At 41.1% G+C, this 26859-nt stretch overlaps 1 protein-coding gene across 1 annotated transcript in view; it reads right to left on the reverse strand.

Moving 5' to 3' along the window:
• Window positions 1-26859, reverse strand: part of LOC124278283 (sodium-dependent serotonin transporter-like) — a 57381-nt gene that overhangs the window by 18196 nt on the left and 12326 nt on the right. The window contains exon 2 of the mRNA XM_046714009.1: window positions 22501-23040. Within this exon, the coding sequence (XP_046569965.1) occupies window positions 22501-22975 (475 nt within the window). The 5' untranslated portion in view covers window positions 22976-23040. The remainder of the gene's footprint in view (window positions 1-22500; window positions 23041-26859) is intronic.

The following is a 26859-nucleotide window of genomic DNA, read 5'->3' on the forward strand; positions in this document are numbered from 1 at the left end:
GACCGGGGATCGAACCTGCGACCTTCCGCTCTCCGGGCGGACGCTCTAACCACTACACCACGGAGGCGGTCACTCTACCAGTATGCATATCTCACTTTCACGTACTCTTATCAAGTACATTTATCTTCCTTCCATGTACTCTAATGAATATATATCATGGCTTGCACGTAATAAGACAGGTCTCATGCCTCTCTCTCTCTCTCTCTCTCTCTCTCTCTCTCTCTCTCTCTCTCTCTCTCTCTCTCTCTCTCTCTCTCTCTCTCTCTCTCTCTCTCTCTCTCTCTCTCTTTCTTACAGCAAACCTTGATCCTGAAATAAACTCTTTCGCCCTTCACGTCTTCAAATTGCACAGAAATAGCTCGAATGGCGAACTATATCACGGTTTAGCTGATTTCTTCGGCTCTTAGCTTTTAAAGCCGCACTTAATGAGAGGAAATTTCACGAGATAAGCTCTTTGTCAATTTCAGTTATTCCTTGCACTATTTAATCACAGCTCCCAACAATGTCAGGAATTTCCTCAGATTCCTTGCGTTAAGTGGTGCCTGTGCACTTTTTTCTGTTATTTCTTTGAGAAAAAAACTTCGTGACGTCTTTGGACGATGAAACTCAAGAAGTAAATGTAGCGTCGAATGCAATTAGATTTTATCATCGAGGGTGCCCTTTCATAGGAGTTAACAATGTTTTTGGTTTACAAAACGCAAAGAGAGTGAAACCATTTAATTGAAAGGATTTATCGTCGCATCTGAGTTAACGCCACGTTATGCCAGTGGGTTCCCCTACACTGACGCCAGGCTCTCGATCTGATAACCTTTTCGTATCACCGCGGCACTGACGGTATGGTATGCTCCTGGTAACGCTTTCAGTCGGCCACTGGGTCCTAAATTGTCTATGCTGTCAGATAAAAAATACATACACTCTGTCTGTATGTCTATAAAAACAGTGACAAAGATAGGTTAGTGTTTAGGGTTTGAATTCCCTTTGCTCTCTTCGATGCCATAGGTTATGTCGGATAGGTTTTAGAATTCAGATTAATGTATTTTCATTCAATATCACTTGACAAATTCGATACGGCTGAATTGCTGCCAATGTGACTTTAACTTTTAATTTTAACTTGGCAAAATGACTGGTCGCAAGGACCCAACACGCGATTATTTGAATGAATAGCGAGTTTGTTAATCCAATAGAAATGTAAATATCTTTGCACATTCAAGTCGTTATTTCTGAATTGTGACATATCCACTGCACTTCATGTGACAATGTGTAATATTACTACTCCGTTGCAGCCCAGAGAACGTTTGTTCTGGAATAATTTATAAATATATAATTTGTTTAACGACACACTCAGCAATATTCGAGCTCTCTGGCGGCGGTCTGTAAATAATCGAGTCTGGACCAGACATTCCAGTGATTGAGATCATGAGCATCTATCTACGCAATTGGGAACCGATGACATGTGTCAACCAGGTCAGAGAGTCTGATCACCAGATCCCGTTAGTCGCCTCTTGCTAAAAGCATGGATTTCTGAAGATCAATTCTAGCCCGGATCTGAATTAATTGCCATCTTGAACAGTAATCCCGTGGTATGAATATGTCTCATCTTCATGATGAAGGAAAGCTTAAAGTGATGCATGTCTTAGTCCTTTACCGATTTGGTGAATCCCAGAATCACGGATAAAGTGATGACAAAGCACGCATAAAACAACTCCGTACAGGGGGTCACCCAAGTTGACATAGAGCGGGTCCGCTCAGGGGTCCACCGTTAAAAGACAAAGTATTCAATTTAACGTCAAACAAATTTCTCAAATTATAATAGAATATTTCTAAACAAAAAATAGAATTCATTATCGTTACGAGGTTGAAAAAAGCAATCCTATAGCACTAGATGATATTTTACATGTATGATTACGGCATCTATACACTGTGAAACAATGCCCTGAAATGTTCCCTCGTTCTACAGTGTAAGACCGACGTCAACCATAACAAAGCCTCCATTTCTGGTGTCCCCCGCCGTGATATTGCTGCAAAATTTCTAAAGGCGGCGTAAAACTAAACTCATTCACTCACTCATAACAAAGCCTGTGTGCCCGACACACCATGGACTGGTATATATGCAATCTCTCAGTTCCGCTAAAAGACGGGTAAATGCGTGAACCTATATCTGTGAGAAAGGTTTAAAAGTGCACTGAAGTTTTCTCCAGACATATTGTCGCAACTACTGTGTCAAATAACTGACAGTGTAATTCCAAAGAATAGTTACAAAACACGTCATTAAGTAATCGAGTTTCTAATACAGTTGCGTCGTTTTGTAAACCAACGCGCTTTTTTCGTCAAAAAATAACAATACAGGATGTGGTTTTAAAAAATCTTGTTAGGAAACATACAGCAAGAATCTGAACGTTTTTTCATGTATATCACAAGTAAACATTATTTTGACGTGACCTTTCGGTTATTGGTTTTCGTAGATCTGCTTGTTCATATCTGTGTCAATGTGACTGTTTCCTATCACGTTAAATGTAATGGAATTACACCGATTGTTTTTGTGGCCAGACTGGCTAGTTACAAATGCCACAAGTTCTGCCAGATGCCTTATTGTAACCATTGTTCAGTCTGTACATAAAAGAGTTGATGTGTGTATGGGGTTTTTTTAAAACAACAGGATTGTGCCAGATATCTACATGTAATTGTGTATGTATACCAGCAACAGAAAAAATGAATGTTTGTGTTTTTAGGGTTGTTTATGATCCATAATTCATAAGAGGAGTTCGCGGTCCGTTTGATGTTCCGAGAGGCGGCACCTGGTTAGTTTCTTTTCAAACAAATATTCGTTTCCACAAATTTCTGAACCATAATTTCGTGTCTGGTTTTACCCAAACCAAATAGTGGTTCCGGGATGTCGTGAGCATGAAGATGTTTCAAAATATTTTCTGACTCTCACTTCCGTCGATGAAAATGCGTTAAATGAGGTGATATGGACTTGCGAATGTCAACACAGAAAGGTCTGCTTTGTGCAACGCCAAAATCTTACAAAGAAAACTTAGCGTTACGAAAAGCTATATGCTTCAAATAAACAATAATAGCGTTGATTACCGGCAATCTTCAAAAGTAGATTTCAATGTTACGACGCAGTGAAAAGGTTACAGAAACAAGCATGTTTGTGTTTTATATTGTGTAATTTTGGATATTCGATACCAAACCATTGTTACATAATTACCAACATATGACACATGCGTTTTATATACCTCGAGTTTGGATCGGTACACCAACTCAAAACGCCCTGAATTACATCGTCGTTAGATTTCTAACGAGCTATCACGCCTCACATTGACACAGTTCTCTAGAATTTATTCAGACGTACCGTCTACAGCTAAGAGTTTATCGGTATGCCAAAGTGGGTCTCTCCGGTGATCTCACTTGTCGACATTAGTCGTGTCGGTTGACGTTAATTTGGGTTTTAAATCAAAGAAAAAAACTAATAGATTTATTCTGAGGCAATATTATCATTTATCTGTTGAAACAGTTACGAACCGGTTGGAAACACGGTCTCGCTTCAGTGCTATGTCTGGTACAAACATGATATTTTAATAGCAAACTGGTAAATTTCGGCTAATTGGCAGAATATCCCGGATTCCAAACTCGTAACGAGATGTAAAATGTATAATACGGTTTACTTATTCTTTGCTATACGTAACGAAAACATATCTTATGTCGCTGAAATTGAAAATAATTATATACTTGAGATGATGCACCCTGGAAAGGTGTTAATGTTTAGGTGGGTGTCCTTGTGAATGTGCTTAAGGATGTGTTTTTTATGTGCTTACGGATCTGCTAATAGACGTGAAGACAGATGTACTTATGGTGTGCTCATGGAATCGTTTCATGATATACTTTTAGATGTGCCTCTGGATGTGGTAATATATGTGCTTATGGGTGTGCTAATAGAAGTGTTTCTTGATGTCCTGTTCGATGTGCTTATGTATGTTGTAATATACGTGCTTAGGGGTGTGCTACATGTTTCTAAATGTGCTTATTCATTATAAATGGTTGTGCTGAAAATGTGCTTATCTGTTCACAGTGTTCACTGGACACATGATGAACTTACAGCCTCACATTTACACATCAGGAAGAGGTTGGCGGCACCAATTATAACTACACCTTATATACTTCCCAGACCTACGGACCTAGTGGTTAGACCGTCCGCCCGGAGAGCGGAAGGTCGCGGGTTCGATCCCCGGCCGCGTCATACCAAAAGACGTTAAAATATAGTACTTGTTTGTCCCTGCCTGGCGCTCGGCATTAATGGGCACATCAAGGAATGGTCGGCTCGGAGTCAGTATAATGTGTCTAAGTGGGGTATTCATGCTTCACTGCGGCATGGTATCTAAGTGGGCTAACACTATAAACCCAACTTCAGTCTGGGCTAGTACAAGCAGCCGCACATACACATACACATCCATGCACGTCGTCATATGAGCGAAATATTCTCAAGCACGACGTTAAACCCAATTTCACCTCACCTCCCAGACCTACGAGAAGTTTACAATCACAGCGTACCCATTATATACTGTAATGACATCTTCCCGTTGCTATCAAACACCAGTCTCAAGAATATGATTACAAAACAAAGGCATCAACTCGAATGCACCGTATAGTTTTCTAGCAACACTATTATTGCAATCGAAATCATTATGTGATACGGTTTCAGTATAGGCTTTACAGTGCAACTGCTACTTCACCCGACTCCTCACATCACTCGTGAAGATCCAGGTTAGAATTGATCTTCAGCAACCCGTGCTTGTCGTAAGAGGCCACTAAAGGGACCGGGTGGTCAGGCTCGCTGAAATGTCATCGGTTCCCAATTGCGCAGATGATGCTCATGCTGGTGATCACTGGATTGTCTGGTGCAGACTATTTACAGACCGCCGCCATATAGCAGGGATATTGTTGAGTGCGGCGTAAAACTAAACTCACTCACCTTACATCCACTACTCCTATAGTGACGTCATAAACCGATTTGTTTTTTGTTTCTGCCGAGAGGAATGTTTTATATTAAAGAAACCATAATTTTTTTCATTTAAATCAGAAACCTTTGACGGTATACCAAAAGCAGCAATATATTTAGTCAGAATAATCTGGATATTTATAGTTATGGAAACATACAACACTGGAGAGTTCTAAGCTGGAAATAAACGAGAAGAAGATCACATATCGCCCTGCCGAGAATAACTATAAATATATGTGCACAAATAGACCCAATGTGCCCCTTAAAATCTACAACTACTACTATTATCTATTAATACATGAGTCACACGCATTTTATTGTCATCATGATAAACTGCCGGAAGAAAGTTCACGGGCAACACCTGTCACAGAAGACGCAATGTCTCTGAAATGGACCGCCGCACGTCGTCACTCTAGATGAAGCAATCCTATGAGAGCAGGCCCACGATGTACGGGCATCTGACGTCTACGCATGGCCGTATGAGGAAACCGGCAGTGTTGTGTCGTCACTCACTCCGCTACTACGCGTACGGTATTCTTCCTACGAGACGCAACAGAAGATTACCGTCACACAACCAAACAAACATATACCCGTGGTTTCTATTCTGGCCAAAATGGTACCACTTCAGAAATTGCATTGCGCAAGGATCAAAGACATTGCCGTAATTGTAGACCGCTGAACACGGAAGCGGCCCTAGAGGAACTGCTTTCTTCAGTATGGACCTGATTATACAATAACAATTAATTCAGAAGGACTCTTGTTGCTGCGAGGAAGAACTACCCTATTAACACAGGCTGAGGGCGGTATCGGACGCCACTAAGGAGGTTCTGACACTGTAGTTTGGGCGCTAACAATCGCCAGCAGCACGGTGACATATCGGAAAGTTTGAGAAAACGCCAGAACGAAGAGAGAGGGCATTGAGGATATGAGCCCTAAGGTTGAAGAAATTTGTGGGGGTGGAGTAATGGAATTTTGTAAAGAATTGATGAATGTTGACCGATTTCGCTGTAAATGTCGCTACAAATAAAAGTGCATTTGAAAGCTTTGGCAATGAAAATACAGCACGGCTGAAACAGGGTACACAGGTAATTTAGATGATTATACATGTAATTATGGATCAAACAGGAGGAATAAAAAACTTACGGTTCTGAAAGTTTGCTGTTTTTGTGAGTACAATGATCAGTAAGATTAGAGGGAACGTCGCCACATCGGGCTTGTGGGAGGAAGAATGACGTGTACAATTGTTGTTAACGTCCTCTTCATGTCGCCTGCCGAACCCTTGTTCTTTTTTAATTCCTATCACGTGTTACTTGTTGAGCCTAACGCCGTTCCAAAATAGGTGTATGTTTTTAGATATAAGCTCTAAAATGGAAAGGATTATCTTTTTCTTACACCCTGCAATAGCCTCATTTCATATGCACTATGTACAATATTATGAATGTATATTTATGTACATGTAAGCGTTTGTTGGGAAATAAAAACATAAATGAAAATGTCTTACATACCTTGAAGTATATACATTTTAGCTCTGTTTTACAATGATGGTGGTAACGATAGTATGGAGTCAATAATGATGATATCGAGCTACATATCCTCTAACACCCTGTAGTCAAGACACGCTGTATTCCGAAAGTGTTCCTATATACAGAAATAACATAACTGTGGATAGGTAAGAAGTGACACGATTCACGATACACTAATCTACAAGTGGTTCCTGAAAAAATAATGCTATCTATAGGGTACATACGTGAGATATCTAAGGTGAAAATGTGTGTACCGAAACACAAACTTGACGATAAACCCGCGACACATTAGACTAACTAACCTGATATAAAAAATATTGCACGCAAGTTACGTACTGGCCATCCCATGTTCTAAGTTGGTCCGCGTCCTTGAGAGCATTGGCACTCCTTGCAAAAAACATACAGATCATTAACTGAAAAAACTCACCTAGAACTCAAGATATGCAACAATGACACCAATCCCTCGACATTTCGAGACATTTACGACTTTTTATTATCATTTAACCTAACACTGATCCTTGCGCTTAAGTGCATCGCCGTTACCACTACCAAAGAGTGCGGGGCCACATCCAGAGAGGATGCAACTGCATTATTGTTAATTACAATCTGAAAATACACGTGTTTCAGTAATAAAAAACATGGGAGTGCGCTTATTTCATCTGGGCAGTAAACAGTTCATATCCTTCGACAAGGCCTCCAAACTTGCCAAAACGGTGAAAATGCACACTTCACACGGGCCTGTTATAAATGGTTCTTGATAAGTGTAGGCGTTTGTCAATCAGCGGGATTGCGTAATCAATTGCACGTGTTCTAAAAAGATTATTCAAAGTGCACTTATTCCTTGCTCTGTATTCTGTTTTTGCGACGGCCATTATCTCGAGCTACAATCGTTAATACCATCATCGTCACCACGATCATGCTTTAACATTATCAAATCAAAAGAATTGTAACAATTCGTATGATCATGACAGTATTTTTATCATCATCATCGTCGTCGTCGTCACTATGTGATGTGTTCTTCTTTCTACAAGTGTATGAGGGTGTGTTTACAAAATAGAATCTTTCAGATGAAAAAACAACAACCAAAAACGATTGCATCATAAAAGTGAAGGGATCATCATCACCTTCTTCATCATCATCATCATCATCATCATCATCATCATCATCATCATCATCATCGGTGTTATTACATGTATCATCATCATCATCACATCATTGTCGTCATCATCGTCGGCGTCACCATCATCATCATTGTTGTCGGTGTTATTACATGTATCATCATCATCATCATCACATCATTGTCGTCGTCATCGTCGTCGTCACCATCATCATCATTGTTGTCGGTGTTATTACATGTATCATCATCATCACATCATTGTCGTCGTCGTCGTCGTCACCATCATCATCATTGTTGTCGGTGTTATTACATGTATCATCATCATCACATCATTGTCATCATCGTCGTCGTCACCATCATCATCATGTTGTCGGTGTTATTACATGTATCATCATCATCACATCATTGTCGTCGTCATCATCATCGTCGTTGTCGTTTTCAACCATATCATCGTCAAACGTATAATATTTCTACAAGGGTCATCATCACCATCTTTTTAATCAAACAAACAAACCTTGCCCAAACCAAGTGCATGGGTATGCTCACGTCGACAAGAGGTAGTTTCACTACGACCGATCCATACCACTATCAGAAAGAATGACACATGTGTCTTTGTAAGACCGCGGGTTTTCCAATATACTTGTACATCATCATCAGCATCTCTAACGTCAGAATCCCAATGACACTGACAGTCATTGAAGGTTCTTAACACTGCAAGACGACCACTCATGCAATGAACCAAGACACCTATCCTGACCATCCGACTCGATTGATCCATATCATCTGCTCTTACATTCGGCCTTCAGTAACCCATGCTTGTCGAAAGAGGCGACTACCGGGATCGGGTGGTCAGACTCACTGACTTGGTTGACAAATGTCATCGTACCCCAACTGCGTACATCGATGCTCATGATGTTGATGACTGGATTGTCTGGTCCGTACTCGATTATTTACAGACAGGAATATTTTCGCTGCAATATTGCTGAGTGCGGCGTTAAACAACAAACAAAAACAATCAACAAACCTACAATCATAGGTTTGTGGCGTAAAGGAATTAAGAAACTCTCCTGAGTGACTTGCATCCCTTTAGACGACTGTGACGACGTTCTCCAAACAGGGTTAGACCGACTTTCAGCTGTCGACAGACAAAGGAATAAAATTCTGGCGATAACTCGAACACACACCCTTACTGCAGACATATAGCGAAATAGAGCTTCACATCCTAACCCTCATTCACAGGATTGGCACAGGAAGTGCGAAAGTATTTTGTAAAAAACATTTGTAAAAATACTTTTCCATACAAAAACGCTCACACTATCAATAACAACCTGAGCCTTTTTTAAATGATGACCACATGTACGAATGACAGCCATGTTTTATCACCCATTTTACCATTTTTATCTCAAGGCGCGTTCAGAATTATGAGCTTGTTGAAGCATAGGAATCTTCTAAATCCGAATAGCAGAATGTGTTTCGCGGAAGCTTAATTGTAAGTATGTACTCAGGTGCAACTGAGGTTTATATTTCTAAAATAAAGGATACAAGTACTGAAGTAGTGTGAGTACAATACCTACCTATGTATTGTACTGTCTGACACATCATCAAATGAATCCTTGGCTTAAAGAAATAATGAACAATTAATCGCATTAGTCATTCTTTCAGAAAAATGGTTTTATCAGGGAAAAGAAAGCAGTTATGTTCTTTCAAATAATTGCCTAAATTTGATACCAGTTGCATATTTATTGTATTCATGTGTAAAAATGCAGGGAAGGGAGGGTTTCATTTTGTGAATTTCAGTCAGTGACAAATATTTTTGTTATCATCTTTTGTTCACATAAGCTTGCAAAACTGAAGGGTTTTCAGGTGAAACTTCTAACGTAATCTCTCTCATCTGGAATGCTTGTGGTTGTTTGTTTGTTTCTGTTTTGTTTTTGTTTTTGTTGCTTTCTTGTTTGTTTGATATACTATTTTTATTTATTAATTTTTATTTTTTGGGGGGTGTATTTTGAATTTTTTTCTCGTTATTTTGTTTAGTTTTTGTTTTGTTTTTGTTTTTGTTTGTTTTATTTGTTTTTGTTTGTTTGTTGTTGTTGTTTGTTTTGTTTTGTTTTGTTTTTTTTTTTTTGGGGGTATTTTTCGTTTGGTTGTTTATTTTTGCTGTTGTTTTATCTTTTTATTATTTATTTTCCATTACATGGGAAGGGCTTATCAGAACATGCTGATAACATTATCAAATACAATGACATGTTTTCACGGGCTTATAATCAGCTGGCACATAATCAATTACCTATCGAACCGTAATCTCTCAGTGGTCGAGAGGATCTGAGTGACCAGGCGATATATTTGACCGTGAATGGTTGTGTCCACCAGACGGGTCAGGGTCGAGCATTCTAATACCATGCTACACCCGATTACGATCAGCGATGACGTACAAAAGTGTACTAGTCTACAACCTTTACCCCAGCTTGCCTAAACCTTACTAACTCACTCACCCATAGATGACCTTTGTTATTTAACGTTTACGATGCAATTAACACAGTTTCGGGGTTCTATCGGCACGTGGTTATGGTATATTACTTAGACGGTGCGCATTAAATTAAGAATACAGGTGTTTGTACTCATACCTCGACTGTCCGTGTGAGATATAACACCTATATTTCCATAGACAACCGAGTTAATACCATTTACAAGCGCACTCGTATTATAATGATTTTTCACGTTGACGTAACGTAGGCACCAATGTAGGTGAATTGTCGACGTCATCGTTGCTGTAATGAATAAGAATAGCATAGCAGATTATTCACGTAGCCCCCATATCGCCAAGCTTCGAGTGACCACGTGACGTCGACGTAATGGACTCCATTACGTCAACCACGACGTCATGCAAATCAACAGATACTACATATTCCTGGGTGTACTCACTGTTTATCCGTCTCGAGTAAGAAATTCAAAACAAGACTTTAGACTCTCGTCATCAATGGTAACAACGGCAAAATTGTTGGCAGGTTTTAATTACATCAACTTTATAACATCATTATGTCAAATAAGTATCATCGTCTGTACGTGTGACAGCTGTCCTGCAGAAATCTTATTTCAGAAAACATATAATACCTGGTACAAAGTGCCAGCTACATCTAGCTATTTCTTAATGACAGTAAACTTATACTATAATTCATATATGTACATCATATCAATTTTAATTAAAATATTCATATATATATATATATAGGGATTCTCATAGCAATGTATGACTGGTTGGTCGGTTGTTGTTTTACGCCGCACTCAGCAATATTTCAGCTATACGACGGCGGTTTATAAATAATCGAGTACTGACCAGACAATCCAGTGATCAACAGCATGAGCATCGATCTACGCAGCTGTGATACGATGACATGTGTCAACCAAGTTACAACAAGCATGGGTAGCTGAAGACCAATTCTAACCTGGATCTTACGGGTCCATGGATGAAACCAGCATCCTACATATCCTTATACGACAACGACAATCTCTATGTATCATACAAACACAAATTGTTGACGAAATACAGTCATTGATGGCTACATCAATGTAGATTGTGACGTCACACTTTATTAATTTATTTTGGACACCGTTCGTCTAAAGGAGGCGCTAATTCCTCTCGACATTTATGCATACAATGCATAGAAATAATATATTATTGCGTTTACTTGGGAAATCGCGTGACAAAATGAACGCATTTCACTTGGGAAACGGTACATGTTTTGCTCAATCGTCTAAGTCACTCAGTCGTCTAAAACTTCACATTTCGCTTTGAAGTTTTGCACTCCACAGATTTATAAGACTTATGATGGTGAGTTCGATTCCCGATTGGTCCTGTTTCAAAGGTTTTGAAGTGTATCAGCATGTGTATACCCATGGTCGTCCAGGACTTTAAGACTCCGAGCTTGCCTCCCAGGTAACTTTCATACAATCCTCACTCACTTAAGATGTCGCGAAATACAGCGGAAAGTAGGTATGACAACCATACCTATATTATAAACATAATACACGCGTTTCGTGATATTGACATACACGTCGTGACAGCAAATTCATTATCATGCCTATGTGTGCGGTCAACAACACAATTCTCTACCACACCTACATATTAACACGTCATTAGAAATAGCAACTGACGTCATCCTCGGCTGTAGTTTAAAATACAACGTGACAAAACATAGTATCAGAATAGTTGGGTTTTTTCACCTTCCGGGTAAAAAAAGAACACACCTGTGTTTGTTTGTAGACAGAATGAAACAAACGAAAGTCACTCTATTAATTATTTGATGGAGATGTGTTTGTACTTTAAAAATGTTTAAGGTTCTGAGCGTTACGGCGACTGTCTCCATCCTTGTAACGTTTCGGTTTGTAATATTTTGGCCGATTCGATATTTTTGTTCAAGTCGTGCTTTCTTTTCTCGGGCAATATTTTGGTATTCGCATCGCATTACGTTTATATCGTATTTCATAATCTTTCCCATTCCGGAAAATAGATACCCAGTTCCATGGTTTAGGATTTCTCACATTTATACGAGTGTCGGAAGCGAACCTGGGTCTTCAGCGTGACGAGCGGGCGCTTTGACCATTGCCTCACTCACTCACAAGTGAACGTCGAGGACTATTTGTGACATACTAAAATGGAGGCATCATATATGTGTGTGTTGGTTTCTCCAAAGTGGTAAACGGCTAGAACTATCGTCCAGAACCACTTCGGGCGCGGTGGGTAGCCTAGTGGTTTCTAGCGTTCGCTCGTCACGCCGAGGACCCGGGTTCGATTCCCCACATGGGTACACTGTGCGAAGCCCATTTCTGGTGTCCCCCCGCCGTGATATTGCTGGATAATTGCGAAAATCCGCATAAAACTAAACTCGTTCACTCACTTGAACTGCTTCGACTTGCTTCAAACAGACGCATAACATAATTGAATACAATTGGCTTTAAACCAAATTCGCGTTTTGAATTAGCCGAAATGACAATTAAAATATGAATGTATAAAGAACAATAAAAAGACCGTTTGAGATTCCTGGCATCCCTGCAATCAGCCATAGAAGATATAGCCTTGATAAAGAATTTTGTGTCACCCCATGACGTCTTGTAACGATGCTGCCACTCTACAGACACGGCGTCCATCTCGCCCAATCTGGCACTGATGGAGGAGAGGTGATTGGATAATACAAGGTATTTACTCACAAAACAGACAACGAACCACTGGCACAAACATCTATTACCCTGTCAAAACGGCTTACGATTCACATACGTACAATACCCCAGGAGACAATCAGAGCGATTCTTTGGTCGGTAAGCGATACGGAATGCCACTTAAAATCCACAACTCAGATGGACTATCAGCGAAATGAATATCCAAATTCTCAGAACACTTATTGTATCTTTCATAGACGCTTACAACCTCGTCAAGTTACATAGCTGGGGCCTTGATGTAAGAAGCAGCTGATTACATGACAACTTTACAATAAGTGTATATTGTATGCGGTTTGGATATGCGTCAGTTTGTACGTTTACGTGTATAAAATGTACATGAATGCATTAGACTGTATCTTACAGCTTAAAACGTATAGATAAACAGTTTAAACCTTGGTCCCAAGCTTGTACTGCAAGGGTAATACTTGAAGAACGAACTGTGGGTTAGTTGTATTTGGTGACGCCACAGCGTAATTAGACAATTATCAAATACAAAAATTCGCTTAAAACGCACAAATTCAAAATGTTTTACTTTCTACCAGATATCTTTGACGACTATCATACAGTTCATGTTTGACAGCTGTTTCCTTTTGTTTAGATTACACGTGGAGCCAGATAATTGACAAGAGATATACATGCAACTCGCAATTTCAACACAATATGGTCCTTTATTCTCGGACTGTATGTATTTCCTTAAGCAGGGAGTGCGTGCGATGGTCTTAACGCCACTTTGAACAGCATGCTTTTTACGTCACGACGTGTGAGCTAAAGAGGGGGGAGGGAGTGAGTTTAGTTTTACGCCGTACTCAGCAATATTCCAGCTATATGGCCGCGGACTGTAAATAATCGAGTCTGGACCAGACAATCCAGTGATCAACAGCATGAACATCGATCTGCCCAATTGGGAACCGATGACATGTGTCAACCAAGTCAGCGAGCCTGACCGCCCGATCCCGTTAGTCGCCTCTTACGACAAGCATAGTCGCCTTTTGTTGCAAGCATGGGTTGCTGAAGACCTATTCTACCCCGGATCTTCACGGGTCGCTAAAGAGGGGGGGGAAGCCGGAATGATGCTGTTCTCAAACGTTTACAAATTTGGCGACACCCACGAGGACTGGCATTGTGCTGACACGTAATCGGAGCGAACCGATATTCGAACCTCCGATCCAAGCTTTCAGGCACGTCCCATGGACCTAAATGCACTGCGAACTCACAACGTCTCAGACAACAGGGGAAACCAATAATTAGGTGTATACATATTTCGCTAGATATTTGACTTAAGGTAGCATAATAAATACCTGAAACAAGATAGTACATTTTACAATTTAAGTGTACAAACAGGACCATGTGTAAAGGTTTCAATCAGATTTGCTAGCACTGCGAGTTTAGTTTTATAAGTTGGCTTGGAATGAATTGGGGGCGGTGGGGCAGTGTAGTGGTTAAAGCGTTCGCTCGTCACGCAGAAGACCTGGGTTCGATTCCCCACATGGGTTCAGTGTGTGAAGCCCATTTCTGCTATCCCTCGCCGTGATATTGCTGTATTGCTGTGGCGCAAGACTAAACTCACTCACTCACATAACATATAAATTTACGCCCTGATATGACATTGGGTCCTGGGCCTTGATTTCCGAAGCTCTCTTAGCGCTAAGATAGTCGTAAGTGCCATACATTAACATTAACTTACGCCTATCTTAAGAGAGCTTCGAAAATCTAGGCTCTGGTCATGAAGTAAAAGGAATCATCTGGATCAGCGATACATACACGATACGCTGCAACCAGTATCTTATGTATCAGTCTAGAAATGGATTTCTTCACCAATCGCTCTGTTGGCGTTGTCATATAAAGTTCTGTGTTCAGTGTGATGTTGCAGACATCGTAAAAGCGTCTACTACGTCATATACCACAATATAGACTAATGCTTAGTCTCTGAAAATATATAATTTTGATAGTAACAAACAAGCCAATTAAACTGAAAAGGAGCTCCAGGGAGACCAGAGATTCAGAACGTGAGGAAATCTAGACTTGCTTTATTTAGGGCTTTAGCACTGCAGAGAGGTCTTGGCAGTAGGGAAATTAATGTGGTAGGATGTTTGTTTTAATCATGAGAAGTTAATATGTAATATCCGCGTACCACAAATGGCATTTTGAAATTACAAAAACATGCCTCCCTAATAGGGAAATAGGAAACGAACTAAGCATGCAAATATTCTCAAGAACTTTCGAGAGGCCGTATTGTGATGGGAAGCAAGATTTATTTCCAGAAGTCCTAACTTTCAGCAACGCCCTACATATACATAGTAACGTTCTTGACAAAGCGGTACTTTACTGGTTACTTCAATCACCACAAGAAGATGTTCTGTTAAAGATCGCCATAACGTTATGATAATAGTGGCGTTGACGTACTTTATTGAGACAGTCGCTGTAGGGGCTCCCTAGTCTTATCTGTGGAGGCGTTTCTACTCTTGATGTGAAAAGGTATCGCAACTGACGCGATGAAAGGTATTGCTGTATCGCATAGCCTCTCATCAACGGATTGGTCTTTTTCTCATCTCGTAGATTTATTTTTTAACACAATTTGACCTTTTTTGCACTGGGAAATCGACGATCAATTGATCTTTTCACTAAGACGCAACATGAAATAAGACTTATCTTCCTCGTATTATGTGGAGGTGTTGGGTTTTTTAAGTTCTAAGTCATGTAACCTTATTTAATGTATCGTGTATGTTTATTTGAGAAGCTGAGCGATTCTGTCTTCATACATGCACGGGGTGGAAGCTGTTCTGTTTTCTTTTTCCTCCATTTTGTCTGGATAAAAAATTACGTGATAAACATTTTCTCAATTATTCAATTTTTGTTTACTCGTCTGTGTATATTTGTTAAGATAATATTTTCAAAAGTATTTCTATTTCAATCTTTTATTGCTGGCGATGGGTACATTTATATGGATCTCTGTTAAAGATAAGACAACCTCGCCTCCCCCCCCCTGTGCATAGAACCAACATATTACTAAAAATACTAAAAAAATATATTTTACCGGTTGCATATTTACCACAGGATGTCTTGGTAGTCAGATTGTTAAAATACCCGCGAAGACCCTGGTTAGAATTGGTCTTCAGCAACCCAAGATTGTCGTAAAAGGCAACTAACGAGATTGGGTGGTCAGGCTCGCTGACCTCGCTGACCCGCTCATGATTTTGATCACTGGAATTCTGGTTTAGACTCGATTATTTACAGACCTCAGCCATATTGCTGGAATAGTGCGGTGTTAAACAGCAAACAGAGAAACAAAAGTAGTTACGATGTATTTGCATTTAAATCTTGGAAACGTAAAACGAGAGCAATAGAAAGAATGTTTCTTTCACCGTGTCACCGTCTGTTTAATCCGTATATGAACCGTAATAAAACTTCATTCCTTGTATTCTGGCGTATTCTTCAATTTATCACTATAATATATTGGGCTCTGTACAATCTGGTAGCTATAGTTTATTTACAAAACAATAATATATTGCCTCGTGGGATTTACCAATAACAAACACACGTACATCAGAGATCAGGACGTATTGATAATCGGATTATCAATTACCTCAGACGATTTACCGTCGCGGATTAAATCTGACAACGGTTCTGTGAACAGAGGTCAGCATGGGCACATGTACTGATACGCTTTCAGACCAAGGTTTGTTTGTTTGGGTGTCTTTGTTTTATAGCGCCATACTCAGCAGTATTCCTGTTACAGCTGTATATGATGGCAATCTGTAGATATTCGATACTAGATCAGACAATCCACTGATTGACAGGGGTTTTTGACGTATACGTGTTAGATACGATGTCACTCTTTTTTTTGTGGGGTTAGCCTAGTCGTTAAAGCGTTCGCTCATCACGCCGAAGTCCCGGGTTCGATTCCCCATATGGGTACAATGTGTGAAGCCCATTTCTGGTGTCCCCCGCCGTGATATTGCTGCAATATTGCTAAAAGCGGCGTAAAAACCTAACTCGCAGTGACCACATGATCCTGTTTGTCGCTGTGGCTTGCTGAAAACTAACTCAGATCCTCGCGGATTGAGATGATCTTGTGTCAGTATCACTTATTTTCATATTGGGCATTTAACATTCAAATTTTATATACTTCGTTTGAAGATTAACCGATCCAAAATTTCAGAAAATCGTATATTGCCAATCGCAAAAAGCTTCGTTTTTTTCCTGCTGAGGTTGGATTCCAAAGTACAGAAAACCAAAGAGGCTAATGTGGGGACGAAAGCAATTCATAAATTCGTAATTAAAATAAAGTGTGTTCATTACTTAACACCTGCGTATTTTCTGAATATCAGTTCTTTTTCTGTTTTGACTATCGACCAAGGCGTTTTGAGGGAGAATAATCCTTAAAACAATTAATTAAGAAAGGGATGCCCTAGACAGTCTCCGAGCCGCTTTATATTCCCTTCCACCCAGCCGTTTCAGCAATGCTAACACCCCAAATGAAGCAAATCGTCTGAATCTACCTTCTCATTGGGACCCCTTTCCAATTTAAAAGGAATTGTTTCTTTCTATCAAAATTATATATATATTCTGAGCGTTTGTCAAATGATGCCGGGGCGGTGGGGTGGCCTAGTGGTTAAAGCGTTGGCTCGTCACGCCGAAGACCCGGGTTCGAATCCCCACATGGGTACAATGTGTGAAGCCCATTTCTGGTGTCCCCCGCCGTGATGTTGCTGGAATATTGCTAAAAGCGGCGTAAAACCAAACTCAAACCTGGCGGGGGACACCAGAAATTGGCTTCACACATTGTACCCATGTGGGGAATCGAACCCCGGTCTTTGGCGTGACTTGCGAACGTTTTAACCACTAGGCTACCCCACCGCCCCGGATGTCCCAGTAGACGTGAGATCAACCAATTTAGTCACTACACTTGCCGCAGTGGAAGTATTTAACGCTAAAACAAGGGATTTCGGTACATTGTGCATCTTTATAGAAAAAAAGAAGCTCGGTCGATGTTTTGGTTTTCTTTAATTTAAGTACTACTGCAAAAAGAAATTCTGAATAACAAGTTATATTGGTAACAAGAACTGTAGACGAAGTGAAAAAGGCAGGAACACTTTCAAAAGCTTTGTTTTCCACTGTTAGCGTCCAGAGTGTGGGTTTGTAGAGCGTGGGTGGGTAGTGTGTGGGTAGTGTGTGGGTGTGGATGTGTAGTGTGTGGGTAGTGTGTGGGTGTGGATGTGTAGTGTGTGGGTAGTGTGTGGGTAGTGTGTGGGTGTGGATGTGTGTGGTGTGGGTGTGGGTGTGGATGTGTGTGGGTGTGGATGTAGTGTGTGGGTAGTGTGTGGGTGCAGATGTGTGTGTGGGTAGTGTGTGGGTGTGGATGTGTAGTGTGTGGGTGGGGCGTGGCATGGATGGTGTATGGGTGTGGGGTATTAGGGGCATGCATCCACACTTTATCTTGGCCCCCCAGCTGTTTTTACTGGCATGTAAGCTACGCCACCATATTCTTGTCTGTATATGCTATATATGGAAAGTTTCATGTGAGTAATTGCCGTCCTTGTTTATGTCTACTAGTACTCTGTTCACATTTCCCGCCAGCTTGTTAAACCCAAAGCCACGATCGTTCAAACCTGTTGACATTGGAAATATAAGACTGTCGCCCTCCTCTCCTCCGTCAATAGCGGCGACCACAAAGCCATCAGACGATGGGCTTACATGAATGATTGTTGTCTTAGCCATCGTCGCCAACCTGGTATAGGAAAACCAGTGGTGGATAGTATGAGCTACGACCAACGTTGCCAGGATACGAATAGCTAGGTCAAGCATTGTCTCATCCCCTGCCCCTGGGAAACCAATAATTAGGTGCATACTTAGTTCGCCCGATGTTTGACTTAAGGTAGCATAATCAATACCAGTAACAAGATACATGTAGTACATTTTACAATCTAAGTGCACGAACAGGACGATATTTAAAGGTTTCAATCAGATTTGCCAGTACTTCCAGTTTAGATTTGGCTTGAAGCGAATAGGGGACGGTGGGGCAGTCTAGTGATTAAAGCGTCCGCTCGTCACGCTGAAGACCGGGGTTCGATTCCCCACATGGGTACAATGTGTGAAGCCCATTTCTGGTGTTCCCTGTCGTGATATTGCTGGAATATGGCTCAAAGCGGCGTAAAACTAAACTCGCTCACCCTTTCAGTGACCCACTAAACCATTCATAAATATTGGCGACATGACCTGGAAATACCATGACGCAAATACATAATGGACTATGACACAATGTAACAATCACATCAAAGTAAACTGTCATTCAAACTCACACCCACAACCAAAATATTCCCTTTCCGTTTAGCGTTTTAGCATGTCAAATGCCGATCCAGTCCGCTATGGGGACTAACCTTCACACTTATGACTTCCCACATTCCCTGCTCATAAAACACATTCTTTAAGTTAAAGAAGTTTTATTAACTAGTACAACATGATACATGGTCCCTAAATTTAACATAAACAGCACTGGGTAACATGAGCAGTCCATTGTGAAATGCGCTCCAAATCTCACGTGGAGGCGCAAGGGCCTTTGCGAGCTTGTCTATCTCGCAAAGAGAAATACTTATCTTTCTTGATTGACATAAAGATATAGGTCTGTGAAATGGCTTCTTTTTTATTCTCCTCAGTCCGCGGGGGGCTATAATGCACAGTGTAAATATGTTGTCAATGATATGTCTATGGAAGTATGTTTCATTGAATACGATATGAGACCCCAGCGTAGCTGTCAATCAAATTATGAGCACGTGACAGGGGCAGTGAAATCGACTTTGTTACATTGTTAACTTGATACGTGAAAAGTTAAGCGTAGCCGTTCTCTCTCTCTCTCTCTCTCTCTCTCTCTCTCTCTCTCTCTCTCTCTCTCTCTCTCTCTCTCTCTCTCTCTCTCTCTCTCTCTCTCTCTCTCTCTCTCTCTCTCTCTCTCTCTCTTGTAAAATTCAGACACGGATTACATGGACAGTTATCGGGTTCAATTATAAGGGTAGTAAGTTCTACTTTACGCTTAAGGTAATTAGAAAGGCAGAAATAACGTTGATTTATGGATCTTCATGCATACGTGTACCTAATTTGATAGACACGTATTTCTATTTGGATAAATACATTATCTCGGACTCGATCATCTCCAAACGAAACAGTCCATGTCGGTTTAGTCAACATTTTATGCACTCAGTAATTACAACATGGCAGTTTATATATGTTTCAAGACAAGCTCCGTAAATTCATACGTCGCTAGATCGTTAAGTGCCGGGTCTCACTATAAAACATATATTGTTAATATTTGTCCCATTTATCACAGCCATGATTAATCTCGCCGAATCAGCACCAGTGCCTCACAAGATACATGGAACATTTACACACATGCGTTCTCAAACAGTTTTCATGATCCTTGGGAATCTCGATAAGTATGGTTGTTCCAAACCAACTAACTGCAACTCGGAAGAGGCGACAAAATGGCCAGGTCAAGCTGGTTTACTTGTTGACAGCAGGTCATCGTGGGTCGAAGCTCATGACATCAAACGTTTGACAGACTGACCCAGACTTGACTAACTGTCGTTCAAAAGCTTGAAACTTTCTGAATGTGGTTGTATACAACGAACAAAACAATAGAAAACAAACAAACCAATAGTTTATGGCCTTTTGGCTTGCGTGATTTTCTGCTTGGTTGGTTTGGGGATTTTTTTATTTTATACTAGTTTGTTTTTCGTTTTGTTTTTTCTCTTTCTTCTCTTGGGGTTTGTTTTGGGGGCGCCTATTTTGGAGGAGCGCGTCAGTTCTCGTCAACAATACCCTGTCTTTCCTTAAACCTATCCGTCAGCATTCCGCCTATGTGTTAATGATACAACGTCAATCAGAGTGAGTGAGTGAGTATGGTTTTACGCCGCTTTTAGCAATACTCCAGCAATATCACGACAGGGGACACCAGAAATGGGTTTCACAATTTGTGCCCATGTGGGGAATCGAACCCGGGCCTTCGGTGCAACTAGCGACCATTTTAACCACTAGGCTACCCCACCGCCCCTCTTCAGTCAGAACTACTGCAGCGACGACACGGTGTAATTGCGGTCAGACCGATAAACTACCTGTTGAGTGACCAGCCGCTCCTACTTTAAAAGTGTAAACTCTACCAACATCTGAGACCGGCGACAGGGTTTATTTCAAGTCCATTTGCTATTTCACTGTACACTAGGAGTCGATACTGAATATGTCGACACGTGTTGATAATCCCAATATGTTATCTCTTCAACTGTAATTACTCTGTAGGCACGTACCTGCGCATCGTTTACGTTGTACTACGACTTCCACTACTACTACTACCACTGCTACTACTACAGGTGTGGTTAAAGTCTCAGATTCGATTCCTCACTTAGGAAAATATGTGAAATTACCGACGGAGGCATATTAGCATACTCATTCACATGTTCAGGTTCTTACAATAACTAGAAACTTGATGGAAATCATGAAGAATATCAAACTGGACCGGACGTATGTTTGTCTCCTTTACTTTAATTACACGGTAATTGCGAAACTGCACATCGCCTACAACTACTTCGGCGATTGCGACTTCTACTACTACTGCTAATACTACTTCAATTAAATGTCACCATGCAATGGGTAAGGGGCTGGCGGAGATTATGATAATATTATCCCGACAGTCAGAATGTCTATTTCGTATTATTTATCTTAAATTCCAAGCTTACCTACCGTTATCATAGCCGTGTGATAAGACTTCATACACGGAAGTGTGGTATTCTATAATGTATTTATACTATATGATTTCAATCATTTGTCTAACGGTCCAGCTCGGTGGCCGCATATGAACCTGTGACACACTTCCTGTTTCATATTTCAGAAGAGGTGCAGTAGTTCTTAGGAAATAGAAACATCGAACTTGACATTGAATGATTATACTCATGCATTTTTCTGAAGCGCGTCATGGTGCTTTTGATTGATTACGTGTTGAAAAATCATGATAATTTGTTTATTCTGCTTCCGGAATGATGAGAATGATTTCTCTGGCTAAAGCCAAGTAATGGCTCAGAAAAAAATTTGTTATGATTTTTCATAATTACTAATAATTGTACTGACTGACATCGTCAGAATAGCCAGATATCTCGTGGTACAGAATCAACTACACAAAAGTTCACTTCAGAGCATTGTTCACATTTTCACGCCGAAGGTCCGGGTTCGATTCCCCACATGGGAACAATGTGTGAAGCCCATTTCTGATGTCCCCCGCCGTGATATTGCTGGAACATTGCGTATAAACCATACTCAGTTCCTTGTACATATTTACTAAGACAACGGCAACCACTAGTCTACCACTAATGCTGTTGTTGCAGCTGCTGCAGCGACCGCTACTACGACTACTACAGAATCATGTCACCGTGGTAGCGGTCATTCCTTCCTGGTGAGTACATATCACAGAATTATCACACAGCAGAAATATATTGTATTTTATGTATACCTTTCGAGCCACCCATTTCACCTGTTGATCGAAGAAATAGGAAATAGGTCTTTGTCAAACTCATATATCAGGGATTTTGTTTAATCATCAAGAACTTTTCAGGTAGTGGGACATCGTCGGGAGTTTTATTGGAATAAAACAGAAAAAAATCACTTACCTCCGCCGTTTCTGTAGCATATATAAGGGAAGCGCCATACATTTCCAAGATCCACTGCAAACCCGATGACCGACAGTAAAAAATCCACCTTTTTACCCCACGTGTCCCTTTTTTCTCCATTTTCCACATCGATGTCGTCTGCTCGTTTCTCTCCGTGCGGCAGCAGCGCGACGTTCGGCTGTGTCATCCTCGGAACTCCTCGTCCTTTTACGCCGGGTCTCGTTTCATTCACCAGACCTCGAGTGTTCAACGGTAGCTGGGATCTCTGATTGGCTAACGATACATCACTGACAGAGAAGCCTCGGTTCACGTGACTCGAATCGTGAATCTCCCTGTCTCTGTCTTGCAGGAGATCGGTATTGCTTCGACACAGTTCGACAACACCACCGCTCTCGTCACTATCCAGCTTGCTCACACCCCCAGTGAAAGGATCACCACTGGCTTCGGTGTAACTTAGGTTGGCGTTAAGCGGCATGGTGTAACGTATTTGGCACGGGTCTGCAGAATGTGACGACCCTTCTCTCACCCGATTAACGTAATCTGTAATAAACAAGGGTATGCTACAAGCGATAATACGGCACATACGCATTGCCAGTGAATTAATCTACAAGATGTTAATTGCATTTGGGTGTTTTTTGTCCCCTGTCGATTCGAGTACTGATATCAATAATATTGTATTTAATAAATATTTGTTGATTATGTCATTTGATGGATGTGTTAATGCCATAGACGCTGAATTGCTGATATGTAAATTTGCTTATTATGTATTGGCGATGCTTTGGTAATTATCACTTATCTTATCGTTCACCTGTCTCACGATTCCTGAACCGCATTATTAATTTTCCTACCGCCCACCCCTTTCTGCAATTACCCGTGAGGATCCTGGTTAGAATTGATCTTCAGTAACCCATGTTTGTCGCAAGAGGCCACTAACAGGACCGGGTTGTCAGACTCGTTGACTTGGTTGACACATGTCATCGTATCCCAATTGCGTAGATCGATGCTCATGATGCTGATCACTGGTCCAGACTCGATTATTTACAGACCGCTGCCATATGGCTGGAATTCTGCTGAGTGCGGCGTTAAACAACAACCAACCATCCATTCTGGAATGCTAAAGCCCGAAGTGAAGCAAGTCCAGATTTCCCCAGGTTCAGAGTCTCCCATCTCATTGCGGTTCCTTTTCAATTTAAAAAAAATTATGTGTTTCTATCAAAAGTATATGTATTCGGAGACTAATTAGTCTAACCTCTCTCATAAATCCTGTATTATAGTGTGACAATTCGGTAGCTCTCAGGTGTCGAGTTGCATTCAGAAACAACTCATCGGTTCCCAGTTGCGCAGATCGATGCTCATGATGTTGATCACTGAATTGTCTGGTCCAGACTCGATTATTTACAGACCGCCGCCATATAGCTGGACTATTGCTGAGTGCGGCGTAAAACTAAACTCACTCACTCACTCAGAAACAACTAGTGAGTGAGTATTTATTTACGCCGCTTTTAGCAATGTTCCAGCAACATCACGGCGAAGGACACCAGAAATGGGCTTCACATACTGAGAAACAACTAGTATCATTCCTTGTTACACAAGATATGATCGAGAAAGACCTAGGAAGATTACATCGCTTACTCTTTGGTAGGGGACGGTGGGGTAGACTGGTGGTTAAAGCGTTCGCTCGTCACGCCGAAGATCCGGGCTTGATTCCACACATGGGTACAATGTGTGAAGCCCATTTCTGGTGTCTCCCGCCGTGATATTGCTAGAATATCACTAAAAGCGGCTTAAAACTAAACTCACTCACTACTCTTTGGAAAAACATTTTGGGTAAGTTAACTTGTTGTTTCTTTATTGTTTTACGCCGCACGCAGCAGGATTCCAGCTATATGGAGGCGGTCTGTAAATAATCGAGTCTTGAGGAAGACTGTCCGGTGACCAACAGCATGAACATCGATCTACGTAATTGGGATGCGATGACATGTGTCAACCAAGTAGGTAAGCCTGGGGATCGGGTGGTCAGGCTCGCTGACATGGTTGACACCCAAGTCTAACAGTTAGACTGGGAGTCCAACGCCGAAGTGAAAAAATATTCTTTAATATCACGATATGTCTCCTTGACATGCATGAAAAATTCGAAAAGGATGGTGGACTTAGACGCTTCCATTTACGGGGGCGGTGGGGTAGCCGAGTGGTTGAAGCGTTCGCTCGTCACGCCGAAGACCTGGGGTCGAGTCCCCACATGGGTACAATATGTGGAGCCTATTTCTGGTGTCCCCCGTGATATTGCTGGAATATTGCTAAAAGCGATGTAAAACTAAACTCACCCACTCACTCTCTTCCATTTACGTGAAAACCCACATTCACGTTAATGGTGTAAACGACCACGGCCACAGATTCCTGGCACATCAAGGGGACATAACTCTACTGAATGATTTGACAAACAGTTCCCCAATAGAGCAGAAAACTAATGAAGTGCCCAGCTTGGACAGATTACCATCACCTCAGATTAACATGCATCATAGCATAATAACTTAAATATAACATGGCACAGCAATATCAGAGTAAATCAGATAATACTACCGCATTAAGCAGTATCACGGCAATATATTTGATATCTCACAACGATAGTGCGTCAATAGCATGGCGGTATATCATTAATATCACAATGACGGCGCCAGAGGGTCATGAACCCTGGAGCAGGTAAACTAGTGGTGGAGAGAATGAACACCGACCCAGCTGAGGTCATGAAACGCAGAAACTGACATTATTTTCCCCTGTCAATAACTGTCCATAATTACCTGTCATTGTTGCCAACCGATAAACTTTTTAATCCTATGAAGACAAGCATACAGTCGAAAGGCAGACTGCGATTACGTATTTTATGCTGGCAATATACCTATCCATACTTACCAACCATTGTTGCCAACCGATACCCTTTTTAGTCCTATAAAGATAAGCACACAGTACCGCAGGATTCTGTATGGAGACTGCATACTCTTTTTAGCAAAAGTTGCATAAACCAGACGTATTTTGTTGAATAACAATATTAGCTTAAAAAAGTGCAAGAATGTATTTTACGTTGCACTTCTATTTCAGTTAAATCAGTTGAAAACTATATTTTAGCATATGTTAACTGCAACATTAGTTTCAGACAGTAGCAAACACACAATTCTAACGGAATTAGATGTAAATTTCACACATTTCTAACTGGATGTATAAAATGACATGGACAGCTGGAGTGAGTGAGTGAGTTTAGTTTTACCTGTCTGAATATATAACGTAACCGGACATAATCAGCTGAATAGCAATGTCATAACTGTTTAAGAAATGTTTAAGAAACAGGGAAGTGAGAACGGTTCGTTTCATCTGAGTGAGTGAGTGAGTTTAGTTTTACGCCGCACTCAGCAATATTCCAGCTATATGGCGGCGGTCTGTAAATAATCGAGTCTGGACCAGACAATCCAGTGATCAACAGCATGAGCATCGATCTGCGCAATTGGGAACCGATGACATGTGTCAACCAAGCCAGTGAGCCTGACCACCCGATCCCGTTAGTCGCCGCTTACGACAAGAATGGGTTACTGAAGGTTCATTCTAATCCGGACCTTCACGGTTTGGACAGCTGGAAAATACAGGGAATAAATATATCTTGCTAAACGTTGCGTTAGTAATCTTGCAACTGTTGACGGCGAGAGATTCAGAGAGTGGGGTTTGGGGTTGAATCCCCCATTTTACCTATTGTGGCTCTTCATCTGCAAACATTTTGTTGCTTCTCAAAATGTTTCTTTGTTAGTTCAACTGGTTTAAAATTAGAAGATTTATTACCATACTCGCCGTCATGTTTTTGTTTCAAAGCAACTTAATTTTATGGAAGAGAGTGGGTGAGTGAATGAGTTTAGTTTTACGCGCCTTTAGCAATACCGCAGCAATATCACGGCGGGGAATCCAGAAATTCCCAGATTGTACTCATGTGGGGAATCGAACCTGGGTCTTCGGCGTGACGAGCGAACGCTTTAACCACAAGGCTACCCCGTTACCCAACATTACGCTTTTGTAGTTTTTCGCCTACATGAAACTGACGGGTGGGGGAGGATATGCCGTCAGACCCCGTTGTGTCGAAGTTAAAGGTACTAACGTAAATTATTAGAGTTTCCCGAGACTCGACACAACCAGGACTGATGGATAAAGAAGCAATACACGGACAATTGTTTTCATCGAGACAACCGTAGGTTCGACATATCATATATATAAGTCGAATATCACCGGTCCTACTTGAAACTGACGGGCGGGTAGATACATGTAGTAGATTACTGCTGAAAACGGCGTTGCCTTTTTATGTTGCCATGGTATCACAGCACA

This window comes from Haliotis rubra, unplaced genomic scaffold, assembly GCF_003918875.1.
Source record: "Haliotis rubra isolate DU_JTF1 unplaced genomic scaffold, ASM391887v1 Scf234, whole genome shotgun sequence".
NCBI classification, from domain to species: Eukaryota; Metazoa; Mollusca; class Gastropoda; order Lepetellida; family Haliotidae; genus Haliotis; species Haliotis rubra.